Consider the following 17,016-nt stretch of genomic DNA (forward strand, 5'->3'; position numbering starts at 1 on the left):
TCTCCACTCACCCAAACGCTCTGCTCTCACATCTCGGAGCACTCTCTGAGAAAGCTACTCGGCACAAGGGAGACATTGTGCTACTGGCTGCCTACTCAGACATCGTTGCACACAAGGCGTTGCTCAAACAGGCCTTCCTTCCTGCTCCACTCCCAGCCCTCCCTGTGGGAAGCAAGCCCAGCCTGCCCTGTGACTCCATCTTCGCTCAGTGCTTACATAGCTACTGAGTTAGGACTGTTACTAAAAATACTTCTAAACACTAACCCAAGCCATGGAACAGGACGGGCTTCTCCACTCCAAAAACTCCAAGAAAAAGTTCAAAATTTCTTGTGATAAAAACTTTACATATCAATATCAATATAATCATGTTTTTTTTTAAAAAAAATGACTTATTTTAAGTGGCTGTTATCATGAACCAAAAACTTAAGATTGGAAATAGTTAATAGTTTCTTTACAGAGAAGATGGAAAGGCTTCCCATTTATAAAAGGACGATGCAGAAGAAAACAGCAAATGACTTAAGCACACTTTTGAAAGGACGCTGAAGCTTTGTTTGCATTCATGAGGAATCAGTACTAACAAATAGTTTTCTTTCATTGTAGCAACAGCTTTTAAAAGAAGTCTAACATATGAAATTACTGCCAATAACTTCCTACTATTTTGTTGTTTAAATTAAGTGGGGCTGAAGTTCATGGTATAATTACCACTATGCTGAAAAATATCAGTAGGAATTTTTTTTTCTTTTTTTTTTATTAAAGATTTCCATCTACTCCCCCTTCCCTCCCCTCCCTTCCACCCATACCCCCACTCCACCCCTCTCCAAGACAAAGAGCCATCAGGGTTCCCTTCACTATGTTAAGTCCAAGGTCCTCCCAGCTCCCCCTAAGACCAGGAAGGTGAGCAACCAAACTGACAAGGCTCACAGTGAGCCCGTCCATGCTGTAGAGGTCATGTTCATTGCCGTTGTCCTTGGTTTCTCAGTCCTCCTCCACCGGTAGGAATTTTAAGTAACTCTTGAAGTTTAAAGCTAATTTCTTTTGGCTCCTTGGGTAGCATCATCAACAACTCAGCTGCATTACTCAGGTGCACAGAGCCCCCCAGAGCATCCCCACCTAGCAGCTCAGGGTTCTACACTCTGCTGCTAAGGGGCATCTACTTTGAAATGTGTTTCCCTAATTTAAGAAGAGAAATTTCCAGTACCAAAGAATGACCTGATGTATTCTCATAATAAAAATCAGCACAGTGCAGAGAGTAGGAAGAGGCAAGCAAAGTAGATGAGAGAGCTAAATGTTAGAGCAATTACAGAGCACAAGCTGCCACGCAGCTTTGGTGAATAGACTCCAAATCAGGGCTCTTTATTGAAGCCTTAATTCATCCCGAAGGGAAGGTTAGCAGGAGAGACAAACATCTGCCACTACTGCAAAAGATTAAAGTTCAAATTTAGACTTAATTTCTACAGATGACCCTAACTCTCCCAGGAGTGCTGCTTCCTCAGGCATCCATCCATCAAGCACATCTTTACAAACTTTGCACTCCAGCTAAGATGGTAATATTAAAATATTAGTGGTGGTTACCTAGGGAAGATTAAAGTGTTCCATGACAGACTAAAAGAAATAAGATAGAAAAAAAAATGGGAAACAACAAACTCTCTAGAGGGAGATCAATAAAAATCTGGTTCTAGGGCCTAAGAAGAGCATCAGATAAGGCTTTACGGGGAAAGTCAGTCCTCCTGAATGTGCAAGCTGCAAGGTTGGTGGTGCGTGCAGAAACCTCCGAGAAAAACTAAGGGCAATCCTAAATCTATCTCAACACAAAACTATAAAAGTCAAGATGCTGATTCCAAAACACCCTTTGGCCAGACCCGACCTTAACTATGACCTGAAGGTCACGTTCAAATACAAAAAGCAGTGTATTTTAGTTCTAGCACTGTAAAAGACAGACAGCATCAGGGTTCCAACCCACTGGAGAGGGAAAGAATCTAATTAGCTAATAGAGGTATGTGATATGAGGATACCTGTTATGATGGTGTCACTTTACCTTGTTTGATAAAGGAATAAAACATGATACCCAATGTATCCTTTCATTTTTTTCTTTTACATGACAGCTTTCAAGTCCTGAGAGATAATGATGACCCAGATAGTAATTTTTATGTAAATAACTGCATGAGAGATAGGATGACATTATGACTGACAAGGCCTGAGGAGGCTTTATGTTTTTAAAGAAGTTTTCAACTGTAATTAAATGTTAAAAATATAAGTAAAAAAGCATAAACTGAATTACTTAACATGGTACTGGCATGGAAAGATAAATTTCTAGAAAAAATAATCCAAGTAACTGGAAGCAATCAAGAATAAGATGATCCTCATGTATCTCAATACAAAGTGTATCGAAAACGTAGCCTTATGTGTTTAAACGTAAGATAATTTAGTCAGCAATTAAACTTTGTGTCACATTCAGGAAATAGAAAAGCATCTTTCAATGTCTAAAGTCTAAAGAGAATGGCTAAAATGACTAACAGTATACAGAGAAGGTACTCACTAGGGCAATCCACTAACTTGAAGATTACACTCTGACCTGCCAAATGCCAGGTGTGTGTTTGTGGGCAATGGCTGGCCATTAGAATTTCCTAAGCAAGAGGAAGAGGCAACACAGCTGCGTTTCTGGAATACCAGAAATACTGAGAAACACCCTACAACAGAAAGGACCAATAGCAAATATCTAATACCCTTCCAAAAGAAACTCAGATTACAAAACTGTTTCCTTACGAAATTCCTTGGTCTACTAATTCAGGTCAAGGCTAAAAAAAAAAAAAAAAAAAAAACAAAAAAAAACAAACAAAAAAAAAAGAACAGTCTGCAAAATTAAAATAATCAGTTACTAAATACAAGTACAAGTTGTCCAACTCCCTACTCAAGTCTCAAAGTTTCACAATTCCTTGCCCCCAATTCCATGCCTCTTTGGTTTTCCTCTGAAGCACCTCTCCTTTAACCTGTTGCCATTCCTTTTAAATAAAGGCAATATCTGATAAAGTTAAACACTTTTAGAACAAGGAAAACTGTATACGATCTGTTCTCAGTTGAGAGAGCATGGCTAAATAATTTAAAAGATCTTAATGGCATTGGGAAAAGTCCCCATGGAAATCTAGAATAGCACTTAGGAATCATAATCTAGTGCTCACAGATCTGTATCAGCTAGCTCATTATTAAAAGACACTATATGTAAAGAATGTGGCAGTGGTTTATGAACCTATGATGGGAGGCAGGCATTGTGACTGTGGTGTATGCCTTTAATCCCAGTATTTGGGAAGCAGAGGCAGGCAAATCTCGGTGAGTTCCAAGCCATCCTAGTCTGCATAGCAAGTTACAGGCCAACCAAGGCTACATAGTTAGACCCTATCTCTAACAGTAAATTAAATAAACAAATAAATAAATATCAAACAAATAAAAACCTACAATGGAGTGCAAAAGACAGACAGTATAGAAAAGGAATTTCTGATTCTTTCCTATGAACACAGACTAAGTTCTCATTCAGGTCTGCAAGGAAGAGGGAGAGAGGTGACAGCTAAATTGACTGCAGGCATCAGGGTCAGATGAACACAATTAGAAAGCATTCACAAGATTATAAAAAATGTTCCCCCATCTTCCTCACTAGAAACAATCAATAATAACATAATCCTCATGTATCTCAATAAAAAGTGTATCGAAAATGTGGTCTTACTGAGCTGCCTTACTTTAGCCTCTACATAAGCTTCTCCAAAAACCAAAAGATATTTTGCAAACGTTTTATTTTTATCTAAAAAAAATCACCTTACTGTAATAAACTCCCAAATAAAAAACATTGCAAGCTATATTAAGGTAGCCACTCAAGCACACACTATCCCAGTGCTGCACTCCACGCATCATATGAAGCCATGGAACTTCACTTGGGGGCTTTTCACTTTCCTTATCGATTATATTTTTTATATGCTTATCCATCATAAGACAGGAAAAACCTGCAAAATCTGCAAGCTTTTCCTCCCAGCACTCAGGAGGCAGAGGTGGATGGATCTCTGTGAGTTCAAGGCCAGCCTGATCTCAAGAGCTAGTTCCAGGTCAGGCTTCTAAGCTACAGAGAAACCCTGTTTGGAAAAACCCAAAATAGATAGATAGATAGATAGATAGATAGATAGATAGATAGATAGATAGATAGATAGATAGATAGATGAGATAGATAGATAGATAGATAGATAGATAGATAGATAGATAGATAGATAGATAGATAGATAGATAGATAGATGATAGATAGATAGATAGATAGATAGATAGATAGATAGATAGATAGATAGATAGATAGAATTAAAAAATAAATTAGGAAAAACCTAGGACAGTTAAAATTAGAAAAAAAACACTTGGCTTTATATCATCTTTCATGATCCATGTGTCCTTTGACCTGCACTCTGTCCTTCTACGTCACCTATTATTACCATTGCCCCTTCTTAGTCTCCTTTACAAATGTTATATTACAGCACTTAGAGCTGTAAATATGCTATGTTTTGCTTACTTATCTACAGTAAGTGATCAAATGTTCTATTAATATGCATAAACTATAACATTATCCTAAACTTCATTACCGCTATATATATCCACCCAAGGGTCACCAAAACACTCAGATGTGGATATCCATAAATTCTAGACTGTAACTGTTCAACGAGCATTAGACTAACACACATTGTTTTCTCCCCTGGATAGTACAGAGAAAAAGACCTGCACACAGATGCAATTATCAGATAAGCACTTTCCTCATGAAAACTTCTTTATCTCCATCAAGAAAGGAACTAGAAAGGTAGCTCAGTGGGGAAAATTACCACTCTGTAAGAAAGAGGCCCAGAGTTCAGAACCCTCACATGCCCATGCAAAAACAATGGGCTTGGCAATGGGTGCCTATAACCCCCAGCACAAGGTGGGTGGAGACTAGAAGATCCTGGTGTTCAATGACCGGCCAGTCTAAGGCAAAATGGGAAACATCAGATTCACAGAAGAGACTCTGTCTCAAGCAATAAGGAGGAACACACCCATTATTGACCTCCGGACTCTGCATTGATACCCAAAGACAAGAAAGTACACCCCCACATACATGCATGCACATGCTACCCAATAAACTCTTCATAATGAGGTCATAGTAACCCTTACCCAGATCAAATCCAAATGGAAGGTCTCACTGGTTTGCCCATCTTCTTGGGCACAAACACCAATAATGCTAGCAGAATAAGTGAAACCAAAACACCTGACAGTTCAACAAACCAATACAATCTTTTTCCAAACTTATATAACATCCTCAAACAGAAAAAAAAAGCACAAAAACCAACAGTCAAGAGCATCTTCAAAGATCCCTATAACCTACCAGCACCTCCACATTCTTATCCCAGCCCAAGAGACCTAAAAAGTAGTTCCTGCCTTCCTGTAATAGGAAACACAAGTACTACTTTATTTTGGTGCATACAAGGAAAACTAAATTAGGCTCACACTCCGCTTTTTTTGGTGTTCTTTTAGTTCAAAATAGCCAATATTGGTTTATTTTCTTTTAGGAAAGCACCTGTACTATATGTGCAATGTTAATGGATTTCACCTACTTCTGAGACTGCAACAAACACCTCAAAGACCTACAATTTCTCTGAGGTTCCACATCTGTCTAGAATGAGGGTGAACTAGGCTGTGCTCAGGAAATGAGTTCTAAGACTGATTTGATCTGTGCTTCCTGTATCAGCCCAGAAATGGAAAAAAAATTTCCAAAATGAAGGTGTGATAACCCTGTCAAAGTGACATGCACTACCTATGCTATGACTTATCCCAAGGACAGAAATCCCTCAGCCTTCATTACAAGTCCAAAAAAAAAAAAGCAATCAAGCATGTCACATCTCCTGCACCATTAGGTCTTGTTATTACATGCTCAGTCATTTTCCACTGTTTACATTTTATTTTCCCTTTGTGTGTCAGAAGAGTGTTGAACTTGGTCTCCCAGGTCACTAACTCAGACTTCACAACAGCAACTATGATTTCTGCCACCTACTGAACTGCTATACTGTGGTGGGGAATCCTATTCTATAGCTCTAGAGAGTGGTGACTCCCTAAACACCCTCATTATAATCTCCCTGCACTGCCCTAAGGCTGGCAATTCAGCTTTCTGTTCATCTGGGTGTTGGCTATAATTTTTCTCTCTCAGGACTGGAATTCCATTCTGGCTGCAGAAGTATCCCAAGTGCTAAGTGCAGAGAAAGTCTAACAGTCTCTACTCCTATGGTAACAATGGCCAATACAATACCCTCAGCGCTTCATTTCAACAACTTACAAGTCCCTCGTGGCCTCCAGAGCTTCCCACTGTGAGTGGTTTCAGCGAGGTAGGTTAGGGCAGAACACTTCTGCCATAGGCAGAACATGATTGAAATGAGTGTTCTGATTCTAAGCCATAGATGGGAGTTTCGTCTGTGATTAATCAGGGAGCCATTCTAGGGTTGGCAGAGACTTGACTCTAGAGGGGTTCCCAGGTGTCCAGGAAGATGCCCCCAGCTAGTTCCTTGGACAGCTGAGGAGAGGGAACCAGAAATGTCCAAATTCTATTGCCATACTCATGAATATCTTGTATATCACCTGGCGATGGATAGAGAAAATGACAGAGCCCCACATTGGAGCATCGGACTGAGCTCCCAAGGTCCTGCTGAGGAGCAAAAGGAGGGAGATCATGAGCAAGGAAGTCAGGACCGTGAGGGGTGCGTTCACCCATTGAGACGGTGGGACAGAACTAACGGGAGATCACCAAGTCCAGTTGGAATGGGACTGATGGAACAGGGGACCAAACCGGACTCTCTGAATGTGGCTGATGGTGGAGGAGGGCTGAGAAACCAAGGACAACAGCGATGGGCTTGGACTCTACAGCATGGACGGGCTCACTGTGAGCCTTGTCAGTTTGGTTGCTCACCTTCCTGGACTTAGGGGGAGTGGGGAGGACCCTGGACTTAACATAGTAAAGAGAACCCTGATGGCTCTTTGGCCTGGAGAGGGAGGGAGTGGGGAGTATGGGTGGAAGGGAGGGGAGGGAAGGGGAAGGAGGAGGGGAGGAGATGGAAATTTTTGATAAAAAAAATTATTCTCTTAAAAAAATTCACTGAAATAAAAACAATGAAATTCAAAAAAAAAAAAAAAAAGAATAACCAGCCCAAAGTAGTGCAGATCTTAAAATACTAAAACCCTCAGAAATTTATAGAGTCTCAAAGGCTATGTCATCCAAGGTAATTCAAGATCCATGAATCAGGGGAATAAACACATGCTCATTCACCTTTTCAAGGAATTAAAAGAAGAAAAATATAGTCCAACCAAAGACAAATTGACTGATGCAGTAGTGAGAAGCAAGCACACTTGGAACAAATACACTTAGCTTCTGGAAAATCCTCCCTCTGTCCTAGCACCATGGATAAAAAGGAATTCAACAGTTCTTTGTACATTCTCTCTGGCTCTGGGGAAGCCTGGGGACACCACACAAATGTATACTGATGGCGAATCCTCAGATCTCTGAAGCCATTCTTTCCAGAACAGCAGGACTCCCAGTCAACCTCACTCCCAAGGGTGTCTTTGTCTCTCTTACTAGTTCCTAATACAGAAACCCTGTAGATGCCATACCACCAGAGACAAGAGTCCTTGTGCACAAAGACTTCCTAAAACCACACCTTGCTGGTTATGGGGACACACAGAGAGAGAAAGAAAGACTGAAATTAGGAGTCAAAAAGTAGTATAGTTCATTCAGAAGATGATTACTTTCCCAGAATTAACCTTAAATTACTTAACAAATTAATATATTATACTGTTTTACAAAACAATGTTTCTCTAAATATATTTCTTTTGAAATTCAAAATGAGGCAAAGTGAGGGAAAACTAAGGTATTCAAATACACACACATACACACACACACACACTATGTTTAGATAAAGGTATACAATGTTTCTGAATCATACTAAACTATATTTAAGGTCCACATAATCAGGTTTTAAACATTTAACTTACAAGTTAAAAAAAAATCTTACATCAACAGAGACTGATTCTAAGCCTCAGGACTCAGCTAAGATTAAGAAACCTTGACCTAACAATTATCAAACTAGTTACAATGCAGACATTCACACGCACGCATCTGGAGACTTATGGATCTTAACTTACCATTGTCAAGAGGCGTGTCCTCTGGCAAATCCACATCCAGCATAAGGTCATCATCCTCAAGGTCACATGACTCAAGATTATTCAGAATATCCTGTGAATAACAGCAGTAAAACACAACTATTTGTTTTGAAAGTATCATCATATAATAACTTGGATTTATTCAACAATTATACTATATGAATAAAATAGTTCTAACTTTTAAAAGTATTTTTAAAAATTCATATGTACTTATACTTTGAATTTTGGATTCCCCTGCTCAGAAGGGGGAACAGCAAGATGCAGGTGATATAAAGGGGAAAAGAGAAAAACAAGGAAGCATCTTTAACTCACGGATAGAAAGGGAAGGTAATACAGAAGCAAAGAGGTGGGAAAATAACAGTAAGCATGTTTGAAAAAGGACATAGAAAGTCACTATTTTATAGTTACCTAAAATTATATATAATACATTATACAGTTTGAATGAAGTTATACCACATGGAGTGATTAATACTCCCCACAAGAACCATAAGAACAAAAGCCCTAGTGCAAACATGAGAAACCTGAGTTGTTGGCCAGTAGTCCAAGAGACTCCCAAAACACCACAGTATATTGTTGTTGCCCTTGGTTACCTCCAAAAGTTGGAAGTAAACCCCGACTGCTGATGACAGCGTGTGTCTTGAACATAGAACTCAAAGGACTTGAGCAGGAAGTAACCTGAAAGCCTCTTTCCTGAGGACGAAGTACTCTAGTACAAGGTGCCATGGGATCTGCTACAGGAGGGAAACAAGCTGTGACGTCTATGAACCACAGCAAAGCCCAGCATGGCGAGCTAAGGTAGAGCTGTGCCCCCATACCCTGTGGTAACCACAAGCCATGTAATGGGAAGGAAATCCTGGTATTGTGAGCAACTATACATACATAGTGAGATTACAGATTACAGGAGAAAGACTTCTGCCAGCTTCCTAAACCAGTATAATTCTTAATTGCATTCTAAATATTTATTCTTTTCTGTTTTGCTCTGTTTGTGTTTTCAAGACAGGGTTTCTCTGTATAGCCCTGGCTGTTGTAGAACTCACTTTGTAGGCCTGGCTGTTCTCAAACTCGGATCCACCTGCCTCTGCCTCCTGAGTGCTGGGATTAAAGGCATGCACCATCACCACCTGGCCTAAATATTTAATCTTACACCCAACAGATAGGTAAGCATAGTTCACCTCTCATCCAAAAAGCTTCTTTTTGCAACAGGAGACCATTACAGAAAACCCCAATTAGTCAAACATGCGGAAAACAACTGACTGTGGGCACCAACCCTAAGTGACACCCTAAAACACAACTTTTGCAACTAAGGCCCAAGGAACATCACAGAAGAGAGAGCATAGTACCAGAAAGTCTGTTGTGAGACTGTGCCTTCTGACTATGAGAGGGAAACTATACATATGAAATCTCAATAATATGGTACCTAAACAAGAACTTAACAATTTCAACACCAGCTGACATTCCAAAGTAGATGGGGGAAGTTTTACAGGGCACCACCACTAGATGAAGAAACCCGAGCAATAAACACCTCATTCGTTATCCAGTACTGACTGAGTGTGATGGCCTTTTGTACACTGCGAATATATGTTGCTTTTATTGGTTGATGAATAAAGCTGTTTTGGCCTATGGCAAGGCAGAATAACAGCTAGGCGGGAAAGCCAAACTAAATACAGGAAAGAAAGCAGGGTGTGTGTGTGTGTGTGTGTGTGTGTGTGTGTGTGTGTGTGTGAAGAAACCAGCAGCCGTCGGAGATGCAATATGTGAGGTAACAAGCCATAAGCCTCATGGCAAAATATAAAATAATAGAAATGTGTTAATTTAAAAGTAAGAGCTAGTTAGTAATAAGTCTGAGCCATCGGTCAAACCTTTAAAATTAATTTAAGTCTGCGAGTGTTTGTTTAGGAACTGGTGGGCAGAAGAGAAACTTACATATAGCACCCAACATCTAGCATGGATCCACATAAGACCTGAGAAAAAAGATTAGAACCCTTAAAAACAGAAGAAACAGAGCTGCACTGAACTTCCTAGTCTCTCAGTCTCATGCCAGCAGCAGCGCAGAGACATACATGTATCCCAACAGCTGCCTGCAGGATGCAGCCAGCTGCCATGAGCTAATGAGTGGCACAGGTTTCTGCAGGCTCTCACAGGCCTCAGTACAGAGAAGCTAATCAGCCCCAGCCCAGGCTGTGTGGCAGATGTAGCTTTTGCTAATACAGACAAAAAAAGGTTTGTGGGATGGCTGCAAGCCACCTAATGGCAGTATTGGGGGAGAGGGGTAAGAGTGACAATCGTTGCTACCTCTGCCATGTTGAAAAGCCGAGTGGGGCAGAACCAGCAGTCAAAGCAGCCGCTTTGGCCCTAGTCATGCCCAGCTGCCAGTTTAAAACAATGATCAAGCCAGGCGGTGGTGGCGCACGCCTTTAATCCCAGCACTCGGGAGGCAGAGGCAGGCGGATCTCTGAGTTCGAGGCCAGCCTAGTCTACAAGAGCTAGTTCCAGGACAGGCTCCAGAAACTACAGGGAAACCCTGTCTCGGAAAAAAAAAAAAAAAAAAAAAAAACAATGATCAAAAATGATTGTAGCTACTCAATAAAGACAGAGTCAAACCAAAAAATAAAAAATAAATAAATAAAATTTTAAAAACTTCTAAATAGGTCACAATGTGCTTTAAAACTGTATATAGGCTTGGGAGAGAGAGGAAAAAGAGTATAGACAGTAATAAAAAAAAGTCTTCAAAGAGACACTAAAAATAATATAAAAGAAAAAAGCAATTAAAGATGGAAAACACACAAGGAGTCTGGATCCTATATAGTATTGTGTTGATCATGAATTTTTTGATGGCTGATGGACAAGAGACAGCTGCTGAGAAACAGGAATGAAAGAGAGACTAATAAAATATACCAACCTAAATATTTCAAAAATCCCTTAGCTTTAAAATAGAAGTCAAAAAATATATTTGTATAATGGAACTTAAAAGATGCATTGTTTTGGAGAAGCGGTTTTGCTTTTGTTTCCACAGGAAACAAGAGGCTATGGATTCGCTCCAGGTTAAGATCCTGAAACTTGACAGTAATATCTATCAACAAAAGTTACCACTGGTCCTCCCAGGACTTGGTCATTATCTCAAAATTTTATCAGGGACCCTAAAGATATTTCATCCACAGAAAGCAGAAAGCAGTCTGAAGTAAACAACACATACATTCCCAAGAGCTGGGGTGCATAGTATGGATTCTTTGGCTATTTGGTAGGTTATGGATGTTTGTTATATTTAGGGAAATATAAGAATAGTGAATAAAAATACAACTATTAATCTCAGATATTTTGCACTGGCATTTATTTTGGTATAATGATACAAATTTAAAGTTAATTTTGTTACACTGTACATATGCTTCTATTCTTGTTTAAAGGATTTTTGTATATTGATACAAATTCAAGGTTACTGTCTTTATATTGCACATCTGTTTCGATTTTTGCTTAAGATGTTACCTATACAGTTTGATAACTATGCAATATGAAGTTTTAGTCCTTAAAAGCTATTTGAGATCATAAAAAATACAGGCTAATAGTCACCCCATCTATAAACCTGTTAATTAGATTTTCAAGGTAATACAGAGATATATTTCAAATAGACAGGTAATCTTCAAACACCTCAAAGACCTACAGAATATGGCAATTAAAATGTTCTAAGAACTTAGACTTTTCTCAACATAAGATGCATTTGCTCCTGGCAGCATCAATTACCTCAAAGAGGAAGATGGGCATTGAAGAAAATTATTACAGAGTTTGCCTTCAATGTGAAAAGGCTAGTCATTTGGGAAACTGCTCATGCCTGGACTGCTTATAGTATGCTGTATAAACAGGACGCACAGGACTCACAGAAAAATGATCACTAAACTTTGTCAAAACAAGGCGGGATGGTCCTTCAGGGTTCCTGCTTCACAGAAGAAAGTGCCAGACATTCTGCAGGACACAGAGGGAAATGGCTGATATACTGCCAATATAGGCAAAAGAATCTTTCAAATTTTCTGCTTCGTGGAAAAGTCCATTAGCCTGTATGCTGAAGATGGATGCCCCAACGTTAGAGGAGAACTCTGGGTGACTGTTCAGGGAGCCAGATATCTCTGTCATTTCTAGAGTTTTGAAAGTTGCTTATAATGCAATTCCTGTTTACTTAGATGATGATATATCCTTCTGGGGTCTTTGATGTAGTTGAAGACTAGACAGTTATAATTATAGTTTTCCTTAGTTATGATAAAAGATAAATTAGATATAAAACTTTAGACTAACAAAAATAGAATATTTTATTTAATTTTGTCAAATACAAATAGACTAAATATTGTAACTGTAATTCTTGCTGTACAACCTTTTAGTTATATGTAATTGTACAATGTTAATGTTAAAACCTTCCTTCTTAATTAGAAAGAAAAGATGAGATGATGGGGGATGATATTCTATATGCTGTGAATATGTGTTGCTTTATTGGTTGATAAATAAAGTTGCTTTGGCCTATGGTAGAGCAGAATATAGCTAGGTAGGAAAGCCAAACTCAATACAGCAAGAAAGAAGGGCAGAGTTGGGGAGATGCTAGCAGTTGCCAGAGAAGCAAGATGTGAGGTAACAAACCATGTGGCAAAATATAAAATAATAGAAATGTATTAATTCAAAAGTAAGAGCAAGTCAGTAAAAAGCCTGAGCCATCTGTCAAACTTTATAATTAATATATGCCTCTGAGTGTTTTAATTGGGAACTGGCAGGTGGGAAAGAAAATTCCAGTTACGTGAGTGGTCAGTCTAGAAAAATATATATGCAGGCAACACTAAATAGATTCAGCAGGATACATTTCTGTGTTGATTCATGTGGATGCATATATAACAACAATGGTTACAGAAGAAGAGGCCATGAATTAGGGGAACATGACTCCTGGTAAGGAGGACAGGGAAGGGATAATATAACTAACTTTAATTAAAATTTTTAAATCATATATAATTCTCTATAAAAAAACATCTGACTGTGTTAAGTCTGACTATGTGTCAAACTAAATGACACTGGGTGTCCCAAGCTAAAAATGACAATTAAGGCCAGAGCAACAAATCAAAGCCAATAAAGCATGGTATTCTAAGTTCAGAGCAGGGCCACATGAGGTATACCCAAACAACAAAAGCAGTACTAGCAACAATTGCTAAAATGGTATCTAGCTTTCAGCATTAACAATGCTGTACATGTCACAAAAATTAAAATGATCAGCAGTAATGGTATTTGCCACCAAGTCTTAATGCCTGAGTCAATCTCCAGGGCCCACATTGTAGAAGCAGAGAACCAACTCCCGCTAGCAGTTCTTGGACCTACGTACATCTACTGTGGTATATATGCACAAGCACACACACACACACACACACACACACACACGCATCATCACACACAGAGACACACTCTAAATAAATGTGAAAAACTTTACAACTAAACTATAATTGCTTTATCTGGGTGTTTTTATATAATTTTATTTTATAATTAAAAAGCTTTTTCAAATACCCTTAAAGACAGGGTATGAGCATGCTATAATGAAAAACAGAATAATTATAATATAACCTCGAGGATTTACTAAAGCCTACAAGGGACTATACAAAGTAAAAGTTATATTAGCAGGGAGAGAAAGAAGTATCAACATTTAATGCTTGGCAATGAATTACATAAGCTATTTCTTGAATCTGTTTTGTTTTATACAAAGATGCTCTGTGAAATAAGAGAAGTCTAGGAGAAAATACTAGAGGGGATTAAATATGCACAGATGTCTACATATCTAAAAGAACACATATCTAGGAGAGAATAAATAAACCATTCTATGAGATAGTATGTGCTTATGTTCTTATTCTCTTAGGTATTTCTGTAGCATAAATATATTGTTCTTACTAGACTTATTTAAGAGTAAAACTACATATTAAATAAAAGTTTTCCTCTCAGTGACAGTAAGGAAGTTCAAAGCATGTAAACCCTGGCCTTGCATATAACTACAAAGCATATCACCAATTAGTTTCACAAATAAAATGCTAATACATATGAAGAACACAGGGAAACAAGAATAAATGATTGTCAAGAACTAAGAAGTCGTGACTGGAATCAAAGAAATGTTATTGTGACTACAATAGAGAAAATAGACATCAATGGGGGCTGAGAAAACAGTGCTGTGACCACTGTAGAATCCATAGGACATATGCTGGCCTGCCAGTGCTGGTGAGAACAAAGCAGTCCTGGTACACACTGGGAAGCGCAAACATAATATCAAAGTTACATGAGAAGTTAAGTCATGATGACTTTGGAGTTAAAAACTGATGCCTACGAACTAACACAAAGTGAAGAACCAGCTGGGTGGTGGTGACACATGCCTTTAATTACATCACCTGGGAGGCAGAGACAGGTAGATCTCCTGGTCTACAAAACAAATCACAGGGCAGCCAGCGGTACACAGAGAAACCCTGGGGGGAGGGGGGGAAGAGAGAGAGAGAGAGAAGAGAGAGAGAGAGAGAGAGAGAGAGAGATAGAGAGAGAGAGAGGAAGGAGGAGAAGGAGGAGGAAGAAGGGAAGAAGGAGGCGGAAGAGGAGGAAGAGGAGGAGGAGGAAGAGGAAGAAGAGGAAGAAGAGGAAGAAGAGGAAGAAGAGGAAGAAGAAGAAGAAGAAGAAGAAGAAGAAGAAGAAGAAGAAGAAGAAGAAGAAGAAGAAGAAGAAGAAGAAGAAGAAGAAGAAGAGAAAAAGACAAAGGTGAAGAACCATTTTGATGAAACTAGAAAAGACTGACCCTCCCCCCCCCGAAAAAAAAGGTCAGATAGAGTAGGAAAGTAAAGAATAAACAGTTTTAGAACTCAGTAATTTTGATGTGCCTATTCCACCTTTGAGAAGACATGTCTCTAGCAGACAAATGAATATAGAGACCTATTAGGCAAGAAGATTTATAGCACAGGAGTCATCAACAAATTAATGAAAGCTGGAAGATATTGAATAATGACTCTGTTTCAGAATTACCCTTTTTACTGTAATAGTCCATGGGGGGGGGGAGTCAAAAAAAAGGAAAAAAATAAGAATGTGCATTCCTCTCCACTATCTGCACAGGGTAAGAAGAACTACATTTCTACAGAAAGAGAGGCCATGTGTGTGGAGAGGGGCCATGGCTGCTGCAGTCTCTCTCCCTGCACTTGGAGTCAGCATCTACCTGCTCCTGTTTTTTTGGATTATCTCCACTTTTTGGTTATGTGCACATTTGTGTGCTAAGAGTGTGTGATACATGAGTGTTTGAAGTCTTTCTCCTCTGAACTCATTATGCATATCTGTCAAAGCAGACTGATTTTGTGATGCTGTATGCCATCGTGTCCTAATGAACTGTGTGACTGCTCCCTTGCTGATACTGCCCTGACTGCCAGAGCTACAAATTAAGGTAGTGTAATTCTTGAAACTTCGTTAACCCTTTTCAAACTATGTAGTTTGTTTTCCCAAATGTATGTACTGACTCTGACTCTATTCACAAAGGTTTTGGCTGGTATTACTCTAAATGACACATCACTTAAGTATAGAATAATGTCAGCACAATATGACAACTCAGGCCCCACGAACACCACATGACTCCACTTTCTAATTTAACTCTCTTTTCATTTCTTTGTTCAACTCTGCTCTTCAGATACCCTGCAACCATTCCATTAGATGTACACTTAGGTATCTTTTGAAATACTGTTTTTCTTACTTCTAGTTTCTCACTAGCTATCAAGTTATAGAGACTTTTGCTTTGCTTCCTTTTGTTTTAGAGACAGGGTCTCACTTTATAGAGCTGACCTGGTGTGGTCCTCCTGAGAAGTGTTGGTGCAGTGGTATATTATTTGCATTTTGACAAATAAATCTTGCCTGAAGACCAGAGGCAAAGCTAAAGCTACTAGAGGTCAGTCATTGATGAGACACACCTTTAATCCCAGGATTTGGGAGACAAAGGCAGAAGGATCTCTGTGAGTTCAAGGCCACCCTGGGCTAGACAAGATCACTGCAGAAATAAATCCAGGTGGCAGTGATCTACACCTTTAATCCCAGTACTAGGGAGTTATATGCCCTTAATCCCAGCACCAGAGGAATATAAAATAAGAGGAGAAAGAGGTTTAGTCTGCTTAGCTTGTGGTCGTCCAGCCTTAGTAGAAGTAAGACTTTTCTAGTGGCTTCGCTGTCTTGCTATTCGGATTTTCAGGTTGAACCCCAATTTCAGTCTCTGGGTTTTTATTATTCATGCTACATGTGGGAATTACAAGGAAAATGAAAAACAAAAAATGTATATATTCACCCTGTCCTTAGAAAAAATACAAATATTAGTATTCAAAGATTCCATGAGATAGATATGCTCTGTAAACCATGATATCACTTGAAAATAAAAATTTCAATTGTTCTTTGTACCTTATTGTATTGGCAGAACTTTTGTTCAACAGGCATATGATGCACAAAACATTGCTACCAATGCAGACTACATATAGTAATATAGCAGAGGTCTCCTAAGATTATACTACCTGATGAACTATAGCCGTCTTAGTTTATTTAAGTACACTCTATAATATTCACCAAAAAAAATCACCTAACAAGATGTTCTCACGACATCTCCCCATCAGTAAGCAACAAATAAGTCTATGTTAAGTAAGAGTGGTGACACTCGATTCACTCATTGCCAAATTAGCATATTCTCAATAAAACACATGCTTTCAAACTGCTTTTGAAATGAAAGCCTGGCGTTTCTACCCCCATTTTGCATTTGTCTCCCTTATTTTAAAGCAGACTTGATGGAGGACTCTCATTGGTTAATAAAGAAAC

General features: G+C 39.0%; 1 protein-coding gene across 5 annotated transcripts in view; it reads right to left on the reverse strand.

The window, feature by feature from the left end:
• Ccser2 (coiled-coil serine rich protein 2) overlaps nt 1–17,016 on the reverse strand; it is a 122,835-nt gene that overhangs the window by 63,114 nt on the left and 42,705 nt on the right. For all 5 annotated transcript variants that reach the window (XM_038348460.1, XM_038348461.1, XM_038348464.1 and 2 more), the window contains exon 4: nt 8,179–8,269. In XM_038348460.1, coding sequence (XP_038204388.1) covers nt 8,179–8,269 — 91 coding nt within the window. The remainder of the gene's footprint in view (nt 1–8,178; nt 8,270–17,016) is intronic.

Source organism: Arvicola amphibius, chromosome 12 (assembly GCF_903992535.2).
Source record: "Arvicola amphibius chromosome 12, mArvAmp1.2, whole genome shotgun sequence".
Classification (NCBI taxonomy): Eukaryota; Metazoa; Chordata; class Mammalia; order Rodentia; family Cricetidae; genus Arvicola; species Arvicola amphibius.